The 15,832-nt window shown below is 43.1% G+C and overlaps 1 protein-coding gene across 3 annotated transcripts; it reads left to right on the top strand.

The window, feature by feature from the left end:
* Positions 1-2,336: 2,336 nt before the first annotated feature.
* Positions 2,337-14,512, top strand: LOC100273789 (Villin-2). Of its 3 annotated transcripts, none has more exons than XM_008674240.3 (24): positions 2,337-2,766; positions 6,632-6,743; positions 6,874-6,973; positions 7,071-7,139; positions 7,217-7,453; positions 7,531-7,708; positions 7,793-7,925; positions 8,705-8,864; positions 8,947-9,103; positions 9,178-9,281; positions 9,383-9,541; positions 9,882-9,950; positions 10,027-10,095; positions 10,230-10,367; positions 10,545-10,673; positions 11,079-11,229; positions 11,396-11,406; positions 11,479-11,619; positions 11,702-11,827; positions 12,068-12,124; positions 12,621-12,719; positions 12,843-13,080; positions 13,431-13,687; positions 13,999-14,512. In XM_008674240.3, the coding sequence occupies exons 2-24, from the start codon at positions 6,691-6,693 to the stop codon at positions 14,110-14,112; spliced, it is 2,949 nt and encodes a 982-aa protein (XP_008672462.1). In that variant the 5' UTR covers positions 2,337-2,766; positions 6,632-6,690; the 3' UTR covers positions 14,113-14,512. The 3 variants fall into 3 exon arrangements, 2 of the variants coding, with proteins under 2 accessions (XP_008672462.1, NP_001347373.1); NM_001360444.1 differs by having other exon boundaries at positions 2,445-2,759; positions 13,999-14,381; XR_002267808.3 differs by lacking the exon at positions 12,843-13,080.
* Positions 14,513-15,832: the final 1,320 nt, after the last annotated feature.

Raw genomic sequence — 15,832 nt, 5'->3', positions numbered from 1 at the left:
CCTCCCTCTCTCCCGCTCCCGAGCTCTCTCCCTCTCCCTATGATCTGAATTGCCAGCGCACCAGTCGAGCTCGCGGGACCTCACCGGCGCCGCCGATGGCCTCCTCCCTTCTGGCCGGATGGGGAGGGGGCCACCACCACAACTGGGGGGAGACGCGCGCCCCGCTCGAGCCCATACCCCCAACCCTAGCCCCACCCGCGCGCCGACGGGTCCAAGTCCAAGCCGCGGCGCGACGACCGACTACGTTAAGTTCCGCCCGGCGTCCCTAGGCCACCGCGAGGCCCGCGCGCTCCGGAACCGCCTCGCGGTGGAGCTCGGCCAGGTCCACGCCCTCCTCTCCCGCATCGACACCTGACAGCAGCAGGGGCCGCCGCCGCGCGCGCCGCCGCCGTCCGCCTCGCCCTCCTGCCCCGACGAGCTCTTCGCTGGCGAGGTGCTCCTCCCGCTTCCCGGCGAAGACGGCGTCGGAGGCCAGTATGGGGCTCCGCGGCTTGGACGACAGAGAGAGGGGATGCTTCACCCACTTGGCGGATCCGGAGGGGGTGTAGGATAGCGCGGGGAGGTCGGTGAGGACGAGCACCGTGCCGGCGGGGCCGGCGAGGGCGGTGCCGTGGCGTGCCCAGGCGGATCCGAGCTAGGGCAAGAGGGCCGTGTCGACAACCTCGACCTCAAGAACGCCGGCCTGGCGGGGACGCTCTCGCCGTCGCTCCCCTCGCTCGCGGCGCTGCGCGACCTCAGCCTCCAGGGGAACAACCTCTATGGCGCGCTCCCGTCCCTCCGGCGGCGAAAATGGCGGATGCAAAAATCCTGGCGTTCGCGGGCGGGCGGGCGGACGGGGTAGGGAGACGGGGGCAGTTTACACTTCTCTCTTAATAGTTAGTAGAGATATTCAGCGGCATCGGCATGGCGTTGTTTCTGACGTCTCTTGGTTGGTTTGTCTGTCAGTAAATTAATTTAAATTCAAGCGTGGGAGACTAACCCTTTTTATTGTGAGATTTTTTTCTTTCAATTTTTCTACGACCCTCCGTTCTAAATTATTATTAGTTGTTTCAAAGATAGTTTTTATCATGTACCTAAAAATATACCGTGCTATATCTCGCAGGAAACTAGATATCCGGCCAAAATGAAGTGTAATTTGGAATGGGAAGGAGTATAATCCGCCGCATGCGTTGACTTTGTTGAGCACGTCCAAACTCCAAACACGCATCGGGTCGGTGATGGTGAACGAAATTTGAAAAGGCAAGCAAAGGCCCCCTGCCAGTGGCGGAGCTCTATAAAATTAATGTCCCGGGCCACTCTATAAAACTTGAAGGTTAATTTAGACATTCCCTAATATATTATACGGCTAAATATACCGCTAAAAAAAATATACCACAAACATAGACTAAAATAGTATTTACTTCAAATCATCATCTAAAAATACAATAAACTTGATAAAAAAACATAAAGGTACCTAATTAGAGACGATTTGGTCCTTCCCCGCATCTAATAACTTCATCAACATTAGCACGTGAATTTAAACCTACACATTACAAGTTAAATATTTGTATAAAATGAGAGATACAACATGACAATATCAATCTACCATCACATAAACATTTAACAATCTAGTATTTAGCTCGTTGTTTACTAATAAAAAAAAAGAAGCTAAGGAAATGAGAAGCGCTTACCGTTAGTAGGACTGGTTGGCGGCTGGCCGAGTCACGAGTGGGCACTGGCCGTCTGGCTGAGTGTTACTTCACGGAATTATCGCATAGCCGCATGGGAATATCCGAATATGCACCGAACGCCTGCTGCCTTGCTTCCTACTGGTTGGACGCGCGGCGCACCGCGCACGCCGCACGGGACCTGGACGTGGGACGCCTGGCTCACTGGCTGGATGGCTGGCTGGACCGGACCTGGCTACTTGCCGCTGCCGCGTGCGGACGACGGCCGACCGGACGGGGAGACACCGAGCGCGGACGACGCACGGGCAGGGCGGCAGCCGGCACGGACGCAGAACACTGTAGGGCGACGGCCGATGGCGAACGGCGGACCACGGAGGCGTCAGGCGCGGACCAAACTCCACTCATCCACCAGTCGCGCCGACAGCCGCACGGATGTGCAGTTAGCGCATCGGCTAGCAGACCTTTGTGTTTGGCCCGTTAGGGTTTATTTTAGGCCAAAATCTCTAATACGTACTATATATATAAAATTGTTTTGGGCTATGACCCGGGCCACGGCCCAGGTGGCCCGGGTCTGATATCCGCCCCTGCCCCCTGCCGCCCTGGTCGGTCGGTGCCGGTGGTCCGTCGGCCGTACGTATCCTGTTACAGTAGTACGTGGCACGTAGACGAGCCGAGCCAGCTGACCCAGCCAGCAGTGCCGCCCCCGTGGCCCCTTCCATCATTCATCGCCTCCTCCGCTGCCCCTTATTTACGCTGGCCACTCTGTTCCAGGTGGCTCCTCCTCCCTCTCTCCCCCGTGTCCGTCCGCCCTCCGCCTGTGGCCTCGCCTCCCCGCATTCCGCTCGCCCCTCCCTGATACGGTGATACCGCGATCAGCGGGGCGCCCCGCGCCCGCCTCTTCTCTCTCTCTCGCGCGCGCGAGAGTAGCAGATCCGGCGATTCGCATTCCGCTCGCCCCTCCCTGATACGGTGATACCGCGATCGGCGGGGCGCCCGCGCCCGCCTCTTCTCTCTCTCGCGCGCGAGAGCAGCAGATCCGGCGATCCGCAGGCCCTCCGCCGGCGCCCCGCCTGCCCGACGATCTAGATCCAGGTATTTGGTATGTTCTCTCTCCCTCCTTCTCATCTCAATTGCGCAGCTCCCGCAGGTGTCCTCGCGGTGATAGATCCGTCCGTCCGCCCGCTCCGCGGTCTGGCTGTGTTTCTCCTTTCGCTGGTTAGTTCGTTGGCATAGCTCCCGCGGACGAATTGCTTCTCCAGACGACTCGTTTGTTTCCTGTGAGCGCCGGAATGAAATCCAATCCAATCCGTTCTGGATTCACCCATTTTGCTGCCGATTTGTTTACCGCCCGGTGGAATGCTGCGACCGCTTTGGCACTCTCCATTTTTGTTCTGGAGTCTCTTAATCTCAAGCTCAACACAACCATAAGCTGTCCGTCGTGTCTTCGTTGCTGGAAGACAATTCTCATGATTGGGCTGCCGCGAGCACCCAGTTTGCGTGTTAAGCATCAACATCTGACTGTGGCAATTACCGTGAGCAATGAGGACTGGGCGTAGCACAGTTGGTTCGTTCGCCGGGTGTGCGAGCGGCCGGGCGTGGGTTCAATCCCCAGGATTGACACTCCATGCCTCACGTTGGGGTTTTTCCTGGTAGGGTTTACACACGCGAGCGCTGTGCGCGTTCAATGGTACTGCATGTTTCCCGTGCACTAGAGGTCTAGACTTCTCAGTCCCTTTCTAATGTGTGTATTGGACGCACGAGTGTCTGTGGTGTGAGTTTGCGGCGTCCTTGTACTAGGGATTACATTTTCGTTTTGGGGTTTCCGAAATCCGTTTTGTTGACCAAAGTTTGACTTTTATATTTTCAAATTTGAAACCTAAATACATAAAAAACTGGACCGAAATTTGTATCTCGGAACACATTGAAATCGGGAAATTTTATCGGATTTTGGTGTTTCCCGAGCGAGATTTTAGTCTCTGCCTTGTACCCTATCAAAAAAATACCTTGAACAATTCATGTCTCTATCATAGGTAGGGAAAACACTGTCCTGCACACCTTGTTGCTGCTCTAGCGTGATATTTGTTTTCTCAAGGCTAGTGGAAGGCAGGCAAGGCGCCAAAGCCAAGAGTGACACAAGCCCCAGTGTTGATATCCGGGCAGACAATTAGGCCTGGGCAAAATAAATCGAAATTGAAGAACTGAACCGAATTAACCATTAGAAATTTTGGTTCCATGTTTCAGAAAATCGAAATAACCGAGGTAATTTCGGTTCTAGACCTTAGAAAACCGAATTAACAAAAAAACCGAAATATAATAGAAGCCTAATAGACCAATAAAATTTTAGGCATATCTCAATATAGCCTTCCCAAATCCTAAGTATATAAGCACACAACCCCTCCAAATCAATCCTTCCCCAACCCCAATCCTCCATCCGGTCCTATACACACTTTTGCTAAACTCTAAAATTGTGTTCTTTTTTTTTTGCTAAACTTCGGTCTATTTGGTTAGATTCGAAACTGAATTTTTCGGTTCTAGTTTTTTTGGGAATCGAATCTTCTGAAAAACTGAGAAACCGAACTGAACGGAACCGAAGAACCAGGCCTAGCAGGCATATAGCACAAGTTATGAACATGGTGACAAGAACTCCACGGACGATGAATGCTGCTTTTTGGAGGAATTTTTTTCGGGGGAAGGGGAGGCAACACTACCAAGATAGCACATAGTGCTTCTTATATAGAGCCATAGAAGAATAAGTTGGGATTTTCTTACACCTGGTCTGTTTGTTACAGCAGAGGTTTTGAGTCATGCAGACTGTCTGTTGACACTGCTAAACTCACATTTAGGCAACTCGTTGTACTAATAAGTAATAACTTGAACTATGGGCAGCTCTAGATAATACATCTATTGTTTATGGAAAGGGATACAAAACATCACGTGCTTCCAATAGCATGCATTTGGATCTGCCCAAGCACTATCCACTTCCTACTAATTGTTTAAGGGCAATAGTAAAAAAATAGAAATTCAGTCTGCCAATCATTTCCACAATTTTTACCATTTTTAGTCTATCAGCTTTAACTTGAATCTGTATTTTAAGAACAATCAAGTAGCCACTTCATCTAGGCACCTAAATACAAAAAACACTTGCAACTTAATCAATTCACTTGTAGACACTTAGTGTAGACACTAGACACCTACTCCAATCATGCTGTCCACACACTCGGTATGGACATTTCTCAGCCCAGTCTGTTACATTTGGGCAAAGCAATATCGACACCATGGTTATCCCGCAGGGCGAACAATTTAGATAAAACCAAGACTGAAAATCTGTGACCAAAGACCAAACTGACCAAAGAGGTAAACGTTTGATTGAGTCAAGTCATAAGCACTTGTAATGGACCTGACTGAGGTAGACAGAAACGAGTTGACATCAAAAGGAACCTAATGAATAAGTTGGCGAAAGAACTGAAATCAATACCTTAATTACGTAGTTGAGGTTACAAGCAGAGGCGAATCTTAAAACAAAGGGTAGCACCATAGCACCACTTGCTCACATAGCCCTTACCATGCTTAAGGAATGTTTTAATACTATTATTGTAACACATGTGGCCTGCCATGAATAAAGTGCTTTACTTTGAGATAGGGATGAAAACGGAAACAGAACATATCGTTTATCAGGGACTATTTTTTTTTATCGAACGCCCAGGAGAACTGCACATCATATATATAAATAGAAGAGAAATTAGGCTTACAAAGCAGCAAAATCTGCTACAAGAAGCCTAAACAGGGGGGCTGAATAAAACTGTCAGGAATGGAAACCTCTACATTTCAGGGCCCTAGCTAAACCTAGGGATCCGATATTTTTGGCCCCAGCTAAAACCCAACACATTAATTCATCTAAGAAGCATCTCTGCAGCCTCGCTAAAGGAGAATCCCCATTGAAAACCACCTTGTCGCGATGAAGCCACAAACACCATGCCCCTAGAATGATGACATTATTGAGCCCCTTTCTCTTGTCTATATGCATGCTATTGTCTAGACGTCGCCACCTATCCGCGAAGGAGGGTTCGTCAATGGTATGAATGGTTTATCAGGGACTATTGTTGAAGTTTTATCGCGACTTGGGGGGAAATGGAAACAGCAAATATGGAAATGATACCGATTTCTACTATTTTAGTAATTTACCATTTTGGTAAGGAACACACCTGTCGATCGTTTTTGCCTATATCCCACACTCCCGTATTCTTCTGCTATTTTAACATATCAGTTTACAAGTGTGTTCAACTTGTATGGTAGTAAAGCTTGTTTGTTACTTTGTTAGTTAAAAAAACAGTTAGGCATGCTTGAAGACTTTGCTTGTCATTCCTAAGTACGGTGTTGTATTGCTGTTTTTGTACTAAGCATTGTCGACTACCAACCAATATTGACATGCTATAATACCGTGCCATATTTGTTTCTGACAATACTGTTTTCGATTTGTTTCTGTGGAAAAAATGAAAACACAAACAATTTTGGTCTCTTCTGTCCGTTTCCAACAGTTTTCATCCCTACTTAGAGGAATTTAGGTAGAGTAGAGGTACAAGATTTTTGTTCAACAAGTTTTGGAGATGGATGGGTTTCTTTTCTTATGGGAAATAGTTAGTAGTGAACATCTAAGATAAATCTGAAATCTCACTCAGTTAATTTTAGAGCTATAGCTAGCTCAATATGTAATTCTGAATCTTTTCCGTACCCCCATTCCTAATTATTGTTCACTTTAGCTTTGCCTAAGTCAAACTTCTTTAACTTTGATATCTATATAAAATGTTACCTTCCTTATTTGTAACTGATATTTTAGTTTAATGTTTTCCTTTTTTAGTTTTGGATTAATCAAACACAATTTCATATTTTTAATTTAAACTGGTTGCTTTATTGTTTTTCCATTCTCAACATATGGCGTGTCTCTAATGTTCATTACCCTTGTACAGGGGAAGCATCTGCTATCATTTTGTTTTCCTCAAAGTAATCCAAGGAAAGTTGTTTCCAGATGTCAACTGCAAAAGTGTTAGATCCTGCTTTTCAAGGGGCTGGCCAGAAAGTGTATCCTTTCACATGTTTGTCACATGTCTGATTCTCTTTTGAGAAACCGATAGATTTTTTTTTTATTTACTCAAGCTTGCAAATTTAGAACATGTTTATAAATGTATATGTATCCCTTAGCATAATCTAGTGGGACAGAAATATGGCGGATTGAAGATTTTAAGCCAGTTGCACTGCCAAAATCTGATTATGGTAAATTCTACTGTGGAGATTCATACATAGTTCTGCAGGTGCCTGCTTGCCCTTTATTTTCGTATCCCATAACACATCTTTGATTTTTCCATTTATAAGACAAAATGTTGTGAGCTATTTCTGTTTGATCTGTAGACGACCTGTACTAAAGGTGGTGCCTATCTATACGATATCCACTTCTGGATTGGGAAAGATTCGAGTCAAGTACACACTTGTGAACTTAAATTCCGTGTTATTATATGTACTAGTCTTAGCCTTCCTTGTGACTGTTTGTATTGCAGGATGAAGCTGGGACTGCAGCCATCAAGACAGTTGAACTTGATGCCATCCTTGGGGGTCGTGCAATTCAACATAGGGAACTCCAAGGTTACGAATCTGACAAATTCTTGTCATACTTCAAGCCTTGCATTATACCTTTGGAGGGTGGTTTTGCCTCTGGGTTCAAAAAGCCTGAAGAGGAAAAGTTTGAAACACGGTTGTATATATGCAGAGGGAAGAGAGCTATTCGGGTTAAAGAGGTATATGAGATTCACCCCCTTACTGCACATTATTTACAATTTCAGCTCAATAATTGGACCCTGCCTTCTTTGTTCAGGTTCCCTTCGCCCGGTCGTCATTAAACCATGATGATGTGTTTGTCTTAGATACTGAAAATAAGATATACCAGTTTAATGGTGCTAACTCCAATATCCAAGAAAGGGCCAAAGCGTTGGAAGTAATACAACATTTAAAGGAGAAATACCATGGGGGTGTTTGCGATGTTGCCATCGTTGGTGAGGGATATACGATATTTGGATTGGCAATTTTTCCGTCTGCCTATTTTTTTGTCTCTATTTTTATGGTCTTTTTTATGCCAGATGATGGGAAACTACAAGCAGAGTCAGACTCTGGTGAATTCTGGGTCCTTTTTGGAGGTTTTGCACCAATTGGGAAAAAAACTGTGAGTGATGATGATGTTGTACTTGAAACTACAGCACCAAAACTGTACAGGTATTTCCTATGACAATCATTGTTATTGTTATGAAAATCATGTGGTAGGTGATTGATCCAATCCAAAGTTATCTGAATTAATAATTCTTTTCTAGTACCATACGGATAAAAGTTACAGCGATGAAAGACTCAAATTCTTTAAATCTTGATCAACTGCTGTAAATCTTATGAATGCTTAGTTTCTGTTGTTTCCCATGCAATAGTACCTCTTACATATAAATAGGCTTCTATTTGGTCTTTGAGACCAATTGTTGTATCTAAGGCACCTTTAGATGTTTTGTGGCTTAGCATTGCTTTGGATTAATCTGCGCTTGTGTCTTACTACTTTTGAAATATTACCTACTTTGAGCTTGTGGGTCCATAAAAATAAAATCTCCATAGAATTAAAATGTTTTTCCTTTAATTGCAAAGTTTTACATTGTGAGGATTGCATAGTAACCGCAAACTGGGAAGTGGTTGTACCCCGTATTCTTTGCTAATGCTTTTATTTTTATTCTGCAATGCTAAGTTATCAAATTGTAATAGTTGCAGCACCAATCAATGTTGGATGCAATACCCACATATAAGAAAATGTCTGATGAGACCATGATGTGGCTAAATATATTTGTGTCTAATACCCACGTATATGAAAATGTTTAGTGAATCCATGTTATTGCTATGACTGAGTATATTTCTGTGGTTTACCATTCTCCTACTGATTCTATCATGTTTTGAATTCTTTATGCCCCCATAGTGTCTTTTGTGCTCTAAAGCTACATTATGAAATGTTCTTCATGCAGTATCAATGATGGCCAATTGAAGCTGGAAGAAACAGCTCTTACAAAAGCTGTGCTTGAAAATACCAAATGTTTCTTACTTGACTGTGGGGCTGAAATATATGTATGGGTTGGACGGGTAACACAAATGGAGGATAGAAAATCTGCCACTAAAGCAGTTGATGTAAATTCTTGATTTATTTTTCTTTTCTCACCCTTTCCCCCATTTCTTGTAGTTTACACTTTCATGGTTTCCTCTTCTGCAGGAATTCCTCATTAATCAAAAGCGTCCAAAGACAACGAGGGTAACTCAAGTGATTCAAGGTTATGAGAGTCATGCTTTCAAGTCCAAGTTTGAATCGTGGCCAGTGGGTAATGCTGCTGGGAACCCTGGCACAGAGGAAGGGCGGGGAAAAGTTGCCGGTATGTCATTCAGTTATGAGGATATTGAAAGCTCTCTTTTGTATGCTGATAATAATTTTGTATCTTTTTTTCAGCTTTATTGAAGCAACAACGCGTTGATCCCAAGGGAGCTGCAAAAAGCACCACTCCAGTAAATGAGGAAGTTCCTCCTTTGCTTGATGGCGGTGGGAAGCTTGAGGTTGCATTGATGAATATTCCTTTTTATGAGCTGAGTTGTTTATAGAACAAGTAAACAGACAAGACGTTATATACATTCCTTACCCAACTAAATTGTAACAGGTATGGTGCGTTGATGGGAACACTAAGACTGCCCTGCCAAAAGAGGACATTGGAAAGTTTTACAGTGGAGACTGTTATATCATTCTCTATACACATCATTCGGGCGACAAGAAAGAAGAGTACTATCTCAGCTACTGGATTGGGAAGGATAGCTTGGTGGTATTGCACGTTACTGCATTTTCTCTTTTTTTGTATTAATTAAATTGTTTTGGCCTCCTGTCTGCCTTTCTACTTTTGTGCTTAATTAAAATTTCTCCACTTTGTGTTGGCGATGTGGAATTGTTTTTATTGTGGAGCGTTTGCTGATAAAATTTACTGTTTTAAGTTAAAACATATTTGTTATACTTAAAACCAAGCAATTTGTTCCCATCTGCTTAGCTGTTGGCACAATTTCTCTTGAATTTACTTTGCACTTGTTCTTGTCTCTTTATAGAATCAACTCCTGCACTTGTACAGCTGAGCCTGATCTATATTTACTGTTCTGGTGTTTGCTTTGCAGGACGATCAAGTGTCGGCATCTCAAATAATCAATACAATGTGGAATTCATTGAAAGGACGGCCAGTTCTGGTGCTGCATTTCTTTCAGATGTGCCTACGATATTTGTTACAAGAGACAACTTTGAGTTATTTGTAGTATTTTGTAGGGCCGTATATACCAAGGGAAGGAGCCACCACAATTTGTTGCTCTTTTCCAGCCCATGGTTATCTTGAAGGTAAGACTACCAAACATATTTTTTTGCCTCCATTATTTTATTTTATTTTTCAGTCATGCATTTGTAGCTCACCTTTGTATACGATCTAAATAATGTATATGCATAATTTATTTCTGGCAAAATAAATTATGTAGGGTGGAATCGGATCTGGATACAAGAAGCTCATAGAAGAAAAAGGTGCTATGGGTGAGACTTATACTACTGAAGGCATAGCTCTAATTCGAGTATCTGAGACATCTATCTACAACAACAAGACTCTTCAAGTAGATGCGGTACTACCTATCTCTTTCTACTAGATGCTGATGATTTTTTTTTTCTATTGAAGGCTCTTTGATTTACAAATATAATGTGCTAGTGTGGTGTGGTATTTTAGGATAGATTGGTTCAACATTTACTACCTTTGAAATTCAGTTGCTTATCCTTTGAGCTGATCGGTTATTGATTTATAGGTAGCAACGTCTTTAAGCTCAACGGAGTCTTTCGTACTGCAATCTGGAAATGCTATGTTTACATGGTTTGGCAATTCTAGCACATATGAGCAACAGCAGTGGGCAGCAAAAGTTGCTGAATTTTTGAAGGTATGAGGGCACCTTTAGACAGTTTTAAGCCAACCAATTAAAATTTCTTGCATTTTTAAGTTCTATGATCAATTGAGGGTTTTCCTCTTGTTCAATATCCCCTTCTGTGTATGAGAGCACAGTGCACAGAGCACCCTTTGGTGTTCTGCATGTGCTTTAGCGCTCCAAGAGTTGCTATTGAGGTCACTTGCCCTGGCAAGTGGCAACTAAACCTCTTATTTAACTGAGGGGCTATTGGTGGCCACTTTTTTTCCGTGGTGCTTTTTTTTTGTATTTTGGGGTCTGGAAAGGCACTTTGCCTCTTTTCCTTGTATTTCTGTCTTCTTAATGAAATGACATGCAATTCTCCTGCCTAGTTTGAGGGAAAAATCCGCTTCTAACATTTGAATATTTTCAATCTTACAGCCTGGCGTTGCAGTGAAGCACTGCAAGGAGGGGACAGAGAGTTCTGCTTTCTGGTTTGCTCTTGGAGGGAAACAGAGTTATACAAATAAAAACACTCCTCAGGATATTATTACTAGAGAGCCTCACTTGTATGCATTCTCATTCAAGAACGGTCAGTTGCTGTAGATTTTGTACATACTTTCATGCAGTTGTATATCCGTATGAAATTTCTGTTTCCTTTCATTCATTTTTGGGATATCTTTATTATACAACTTTCTGATCTAATTGTCATTTTATTGTTTGGTTTTGTTTATGCTACGATTATTGTCATTAACCAGGGAGACTGGAGGTCGGTCCTCTTACACTTGCTCTTCTTAGATCTATATTTTGTTTTGGCATCTGATTTTATGGGCTTATTCAGGTTACTGAGATCTTCAACTTTTCTCAAGATGATTTGTTAACTGAAGACATGATGGTACTTGACACACATGGTGAAGTTTTCATTTGGATTGGTCAGTATGTGGAATCAAAAGAGAAACAGAAGGCATTTGACATTGGCCAGGTATCAACTGAAGCCCTGACCTTATTCAAGTAGTCAGTTCCTGTTTGCTGTTGTTCTGTATGCGTAACGACTTTTCCACCAGAAATACGTGGAGCATGCAAATTCTATTGAAGATCTTTCTCCACATGTACCACTATATAAAGTCATGGAAGGGAATGAGCCATGCTTCTTCAAGACGTACTTTTCTTGGGATAACACAAAATCTTTGGTATGATGTCGGCTATCTTTCTATTTTATTATGCTTTTGCTGTTCTTGTACTTGGGCTGGGCTTCTTGTACTCAGTCCACTTTGGACCTTTTCCTCCTTAATATAATGAATTAATAATGCACAGCTCTCCTGCATTATGCTTTTGCTGTACTGTCTGATATTAGTCATAAAAAATATTAGCCATATTTTGCTCTAAGGTTATTTTCTTGTTATAATCTGCATCCTGCATACTTTGCACAGGTTCATGGAAATTCCTTCCAGAAGAAACTCTCGCTGCTTTTTGGATTGCGTTCTGAGGTAAACCTGAGATTTTAGGTTTGAGTTACATATTGAAAAAACATATGCATATATGCATGTTTTTTTTAATGAGTTTCTTTTGGATATTATCAACTCCGTTGCTAAGTTGTTTTTATAAGATGGATGTAGTATTTGCATGAATAACTATTTCTTGAACTGTAGAAAGGTTACAATGGACCATTATTTGGAAATGCAAATCTATATCTATATTACTCTATTAAGAACCTAATGTGGCACCTGGTGCTACCACGGCTTCACCCTCCCCACGCCTAGCGCCTGCAAAAAATAGTGCAGAACGAGCACTCGAACCCCACCTGTCTATTCCAGAAATTTAAGACTAACCACTAGACCACACGTACCATAGTGTTTAGAAATAAACAAAATATATATTTATAGCCTAGGCGCCGCTCCCCCGCCTCGTGGCAACGCACGAGCACATTCCTAGTAGACTAGTACACATTAAGGTACTACAATCTTTACAACAGTCCTTTTGTAGGGTGCACCTAGGAGCTCTGGTAATGGTGGGCCAACTCAGAGGGCATCTGCATTAGCAGCTCTATCATCCGCATTCAATCCATCATCTCAACAAAGGCTGGTAAGTTTGAAAGTTGAAACCGTTGATTTGACTTCTCACAAAAATGTCTACATTTTGTCTAAAAGAGTGGTACATTCTTTAAGAAAAAATTGATGTAACTACCTTCTTGATCCTTCTTTTCAGTCTAATGAGAGGCCTAAAAGCACAGGCGATGGACCCACGCAACGTGCCTCAGCACTGGCTGCCTTATCTAATGCATTCAACCCATCCTTAAAACCCAAAACATCACCTCCATCTCGCTCAGGTCGAGGTTCTCAAAGAGCAGCTGCTGTAGCTGCTCTATCCTCTGTGCTGACTGCTGAGCAATCTGGATCTTCAGAATTTCTACGATCCAAAGCTAGCAACACAGCATATAAGACTGGTAGAGCTGCACCTTCCTTTTCAATTTATCATTCATTAAAGAATAGCTTGGCAAATGTAGGGGGCGAAGGTTCTTACTTTCTTTGGATTCTCAAATATGTATTCTTTTCCAGTTTATCATTATTTAGGCATTTTGGGTTCTCTGATCTGTATTCCTCGTTTCTCTGAAATGTTTTTGTATTGTCTTTGCAAATTTTAGCCCTAGAAGTCTATAGTCATGTTTATTTGATTTTGTTGGTACACCTTTGCCTTTTTTATAGTTATGACTAATGGGATGCACATAGATGAAGGCCACTACCACTTTGCTGGCCCATTTATCGCTTCAAAGTTTGACACCTTGGATCAATGCAGATGTCGACCGGATTGTCATAACTCCAGCTGGCCCATCAGGCCCATCTTCTCCTCAGTCTGAAGCTGGGGAGTCCAATGTGTTTCACCAGGAAAAAGATGCTGCAGCAGATGGGGCACCGCCTGACACTGATGGAGCAGTGGCTGAGGCCGGAGAGGAAGAAACAACGGAAAATGTTGGTGAAGCGACATTTAGCTATGACCGCTTGATATCCAAATCCACCGATCCAGTTCGTGGGATAGATTACAAACGCAGAGAGGTTTGTGCCTGCACCCGTCCCCCCAGCATCCTTGAAGTGGTGAATTTTCTCTAGTGAGTAGTTATGGAGTTTTTTTTCTTGGTTCCTTGTACCAGTAAGTAACCACAGCCTTTCGCCTGCAGCTAAATCACTTGCTTCTCTTGTATTGATGCATTTGGTTCCATTGGTTCTCTTTAGACGACTCCTTATCACATTTGTCCACACATATATTCTTTTGTTGCTCGTTTGGCCAAGTATATTCATGTTGGGAGTTAGGCTTACATTGAACCTTGCTGGGCCAATCTTGCTGAAGCACTCTATTGATTCTGCAGGCATACTTATCAGATAGTGAATTCCAAACTGTTTTTGGCATGACCAAGGATGCATTCTACCGACAGCCAAATTGGAAGCAAGAACTACAGAAGCGAAAAGCAGATCTTTTCTAAAGAGAACAAGCCTTGTTACCAGTGGTCTGCTACAGTATGCAATCCTCTTGTCGTGAATGGTCGGTCCCATGAGAGTTGGTGTATTAATATATTGTTGGTCGTTTCTGAGGACGGTCTACTGGTGGCTTTGCACGGTTGTTTCTTTTTTGGCAACCAATTTTATAGGTCAATTCTTTTATTTGTATATGGCCTGGGTTGTGCTGCTTGCGAGGTCCTAAGATGCTTCTTTGTTCTTCTTTGTGAATGTCCATATGTGTATATCATTTTCTACTCGCCAGTTTGTTACGTACGGGCATTTCCTGGCAGGTTCGTCATTGCATTGTCATCTATATGTCTTGCACACGAAATATTTGTGCTGTCCGTTTTGCTGTTAATGGTTGGCAGTTGTTTGGGATTTGAACACTTGGCTGAATTCCATCATTTTCGTGTGGCTGTTGGCGCATGCTTGTCATTTCTAAATAGAAAATTAGATTTGTCTAGTGTCTGGATCAGCAGTTGTAGAAAGTGGAATTAGACCAGATTATGCTCATTGTTATCTCATGTTTTTTATCACAAACAAACACGATCATTCTACTGGTAAGCGGTTATTTCATGTACCGCCTGGAGCCCTGGACACGGCATTCCTGCCCACCGGCAGTCCGGCATCAGCTCGAGCACGTGCAAGTGCGAGGAGACGGCCGGGCCAAAGGCCGGGGCGGCGGCGCGGGAACCAGGCGGAGGCGGCAGTACTCATAGCAGAACCATACGAAAAAGAAGAAAAATCCTTCGGATTGTAATAGAATTTTGGATTGGGGTTTAAAGTCGGGTCTATAATACACTATAGTTTAGTTTCCTCTGTCCCAATTTATAATTCGTTTCACTTTTTAATCTTAAGTTTAATCACTCGTCTTATTCAAAAAGTTGTGAGAAAGATTTCATTGTGGTTTTATTTATTATCAAATATACTTTACAACATAGATTAACTTTTTTTTTTCATTTTTTTATGAATTTTTTTAAATAAGATGAGTGGTTAAACTTAAGGTTAAAAAAGTCAACGAAGTATATTTTAAAACTGAGGGGGTAGTATTTATAGTAGACAGATATAAGAACATTGTATCCAAAAACGAGGTGGAGTGAGATAAACATAGCTGTATCAGTTCTCCGACGAACAGGCAAACAGCAGCTGCAATCCCCAACTGGCATCAGATCAAGTCCACTGTCTTCTTCAATGCCAGTGCAAGGCTGCAAGCCCTCCGCGCCCAGCCAATCGATTAACATAAAAGATAAAAACCAAACTAAGCAAGCAAATTGGCTCAAAGATTTACCAACGTAGAAATCTCCAGAGGATCACAACAACCCGATAAGCGTGCGTGATCAGCAGCTGCTGGTGCAGAATATGATGAAGGCACATCTACTCTCTACCAGCAACTGATCATCAGGTGAGGTGACCTAGAGGCCGAGGCACTGCATTGCTGGTGACGCAGGTGGAAAATGGCTGGCGGCAGAGAAGGCCAACGGTAACGTCCGAGATCTCCTGAGTTGTAGTTTCATATCTGAAATCCAAGATGAATATGCTGCTCCAAATCTAATTCTTTTGAGTTGAGTTTGTTCCAAACAGTCTCTAAATAAGTTGGATCTTACCCTGAGTTAAGAGCATATCCAACAGCTCTTAATTGATTTAGCTATCAATATCTTAGATTAGTACCTCTCTGACAATATTTGAGATGTAAACAAAGACTAT

This window comes from Zea mays, chromosome 3, assembly GCF_902167145.1.
Source record: "Zea mays cultivar B73 chromosome 3, Zm-B73-REFERENCE-NAM-5.0, whole genome shotgun sequence".
NCBI lineage: Eukaryota > Viridiplantae > Streptophyta > Magnoliopsida > Poales > Poaceae > Zea > Zea mays.
This window is presented reverse-complemented; position numbering and strand designations above follow the sequence as displayed.

Coding starts and splice junctions, on each gene's coding strand:
- LOC100273789 (XM_008674240.3), top strand. CDS start 6,691: ATGTCAACTGCAAAAGTGTTAGATCCTGCTTTTCAAGGGGCTGGCCAG. Junction 7,709..7,792: donor TTGCGATGTTGCCATCGTTG/GTGAGGGATATA, acceptor TTTTTATGCCAG/ATGATGGGAAACTACAAGCA. Junction 11,620..11,701: donor AGGCATTTGACATTGGCCAG/GTATCAACTGAA, acceptor CTTTTCCACCAG/AAATACGTGGAGCATGCAAA.